The following is a 3093-nucleotide window of genomic DNA, read 5'->3' as shown; positions in this document are numbered from 1 at the left end:
ATCCCGCTGTGTCTAGGTATTTGATTGTACAATGAGTATGTCTATTTTCTATGTACCACTGTGGGTGCTACCACTATCTTCTTATCTGCCTAGATGATAGCAGAAGGGTATGTAACGGCCTATTCTGGCTTATGATGAATATATTTTTAGCCCTCAGGCTCTTCAAAAAATGTATAAACTTTGTCAAAGCATTCTCTTTTCTCAGCCATACAATTAAGTCTATAATTTTGGTTGACGCTAAAACTCTTAGGCCCCGTTTGGAAGGCAGGAAATCATGGTATGGAATGGGAAATAATTTCATTTTCCATTCAGATGTGCTGTTTGGTTGTAATTAAAGATTGGAAAGGAAATAAAAAATAAGATTTGATTGGAAATTAACTCCCTCATAAAGCCTGAATAAAATTACCTAGTCATGGGTGGTATTCTATTTCTATTTCCCACTGTCAAAGGCAAAATTACAATAATTATCCCTCTAAAAATTTATATTCCCCACCAATATTCCTTATAAATTGATGTACTTTAATTAGTAAAAGGGCGTTATTGAAAATTATAATTCCATATTTCATTCTTATGACTTACCAAACACTTCAATAGAAATGAAAAATTAATTTCAAAATTTAATTTCTAGTAATATTCCAAACACTCACATGGAAATACCAAATCATATTCCATTCCATATCCGTCTGGAAAGGAAAATAAATCCTTTTCCAATTTTGACATTCCAGCTAACCAAACGGGGCCTTAGGAAAGAATCAAAGAAAAACAATTGTGGGCACTATGCCGGTAACAAATTAATCTACTATAAAAATCAGTACATAAAGAACGTACAAAGCTAAAATTAACTAGACCCAATCCAGAATTTCAGCTCTATTTCTTGCTTCGGTACTGATTCCAAAAGATGAATTTTAACCTCCTTCAATTTTCAGATAGAAAAACTCTCCACATAGTCGTCTATCATCTCAAGGCACAAAGAGATGTACGCAACACACATGAAGGCATAGACAAAGATTCTATTTTGAAGATAATGTTTTCTGAATTTGATAACACTTCACAAGCTAGACACGGGACAACTTAAAAAGTCTATACAAAAATAGTGTCCCAGAGAGAGATCTGAGGAAAGAAAAATATCAAGGGAAAGATGCTCTCAGTCTATATAAATGTTTGGCTAGCTGAGTATGAGAATCTATTTTTAGGGAAATACACGAGCTAGGACCGACTGTTGTTAGTATAAATATTATATTGGCATTCCTTCTTTTAACAAAACTCTACCCATTAAGAAGACCAAATCTAAAGATCATTTTGTTTAGTTAATTGCAATCTTCTGCTCCATTGTGTTGTCTTACTGTCTTGTCGAAGACCAAGTCTGAAGAACTCTTTTATCTTCATGGCTTAGGTAAACACATGCCTTTCATATCTTTCACAAAAGTCTGATGGTCCTTCAATCGCTGCCAAATCATGGCCTGGGTTTATCAATTGCATCTGTTTTGTACTTTTACAATAGGTAGTGTGCCAAATTGGTCATTTGCAGATTAATCAAAGTCAGCTAGGATTAAGGGTCTTGTGATTTCCAAAATGCTCTTCCATTATTGTGTCAGCTGTGATTAAGAAGTATGGCTTTCGGCTTCCAAAATTGGTTTTTGAAACTGAAATTAAGGGGTATAGCTTTACCTACTTCAAATGAGATTTTTTTTTTTGAATCAAAACAGTGCTTCATTCATTAATACTTCAAGATTGATTACAATCATAATTCAGAACATCCAGAATATCTTCTGGTGCTTGATTGTACCAGACTGATTTAGTCCTAGCTTCATATGCCATACTAGCTAGGCGGTGGGCTACTCTATTACAAGCTCTAGGAGCATGCTGCACTGTGACACTAGTTAAAGCACATAGGGCCACTCGAACATCATCAATAAGAGCTGCTTCAACAATATGTGTATCATGCACATTTGCTATATTCTTAACTGCTTCAAGACAGTCAGATTCGATGACTACTTTACCAGTCTGTAAGGTTTGGAGTAGTGCCAGTCCCTCCTTGATAGCTAGGAGTTCTGTGTGTTTTGCAGAAGCTACAGAGCTCACAGGGATTGCAAAAGCTACATGAAATCTACCTGTGTTGTCTCTGAGGACGCCTCCAACTCCACCTTTTGGAATGCTTGGTAAGAAGCTGCCATCCACATTTAGCTTCCAACTGCCCTCAGCTGGAGGTTGCCATGATGGTTTAGTGCGAGCCACATTTGTCTTCTCCACATTTCTAGCTTTGCAGAATTCATCTAACCAAGCCAAGGAACTCAACACCAACTCATGAGCAGGTTGAGAAGTATTCTGCCACATTGTTTCAGTTTTTCCACAAAGACCATAGTACCATCATTGGTTTTCCAAACATACCTTGCTTGAGGTTTAATGCATGATCCAACATCCATTCCCGAAAATCAAACAAGCTTCTGCCAAGACTGAATGGAGGTGCTGCGAGGACTGAAGTGGCAATAGGGCATTGGCAGAAGACATGAGAAGTGTCCTCATACTTGTGTGTACATAGGAGGCAGTTGCGGTCCCCGGTATAGCCCTTGGATTGAAGTTTTGCTCTAGTAGGCAGCAAACTACTACAAGCTCTCCAAATGCAGATTTTAACTTTCTCAGGAACTTGTGCTTTCCAAATGTTCCCCCAAAGTTCTTGGAATGGATTGCCATGAGAGGTAGATACTAGAACATTTTCAAGAACAGAGGCTCTAGCAATCCAATAAGATGTTTTCACTGAATAAAAGCCTTTCTTTTCAGGACTCCAAATCAATTTATCTGCCATGTTTCTGCGACTAAGAGGGATGCATAGTACCTGTTGTGCTATCTCAGGTCAAAAGATAGAATGAATGGCAGCAGGTATCCATTCTCTAGTGCGGGAATCAATGAGATCAGAGACATACTCAAAAGCACAATTTGGAGGCTTGTGAAACATAAATTATTGACAGTTTGGAATCCACTTATCCTGCTAAATGTTTACCTGCAGTCCATTGCCTACACGCCATTGTACTCCAGCTTTTAGCACAGGTCTTCCATTCAGGATGCTTCTCCAAGAGAATGATGGAGAGTTACCAA

The 3093-nt window shown here is 37.9% G+C and overlaps 1 protein-coding gene across 1 annotated transcript; it reads right to left on the bottom strand.

Moving 5' to 3' along the window:
• Positions 1-1725: 1725 nt before the first annotated feature.
• On the bottom strand, positions 1726-2803 carry LOC133744429 (uncharacterized). Its single transcript, XM_062172537.1, has 2 exons — positions 2389-2803; positions 1726-2273 (listed from the first exon to the last, which is right to left on the bottom strand). Exons 1-2 carry the CDS (start codon positions 2801-2803, stop codon positions 1726-1728), a joined length of 963 nt encoding a protein of 320 aa, XP_062028521.1.
• Between the last annotated feature and the right edge of the window lie 290 nt (positions 2804-3093).

Source organism: Rosa rugosa, chromosome 4 (genome assembly GCF_958449725.1).
Source record: "Rosa rugosa chromosome 4, drRosRugo1.1, whole genome shotgun sequence".
NCBI classification, from domain to species: Eukaryota; Viridiplantae; Streptophyta; class Magnoliopsida; order Rosales; family Rosaceae; genus Rosa; species Rosa rugosa.
The sequence above is the reverse complement of the archived record's forward strand: the minus strand, read 5'-3'. Positions and strand labels throughout refer to the sequence as shown.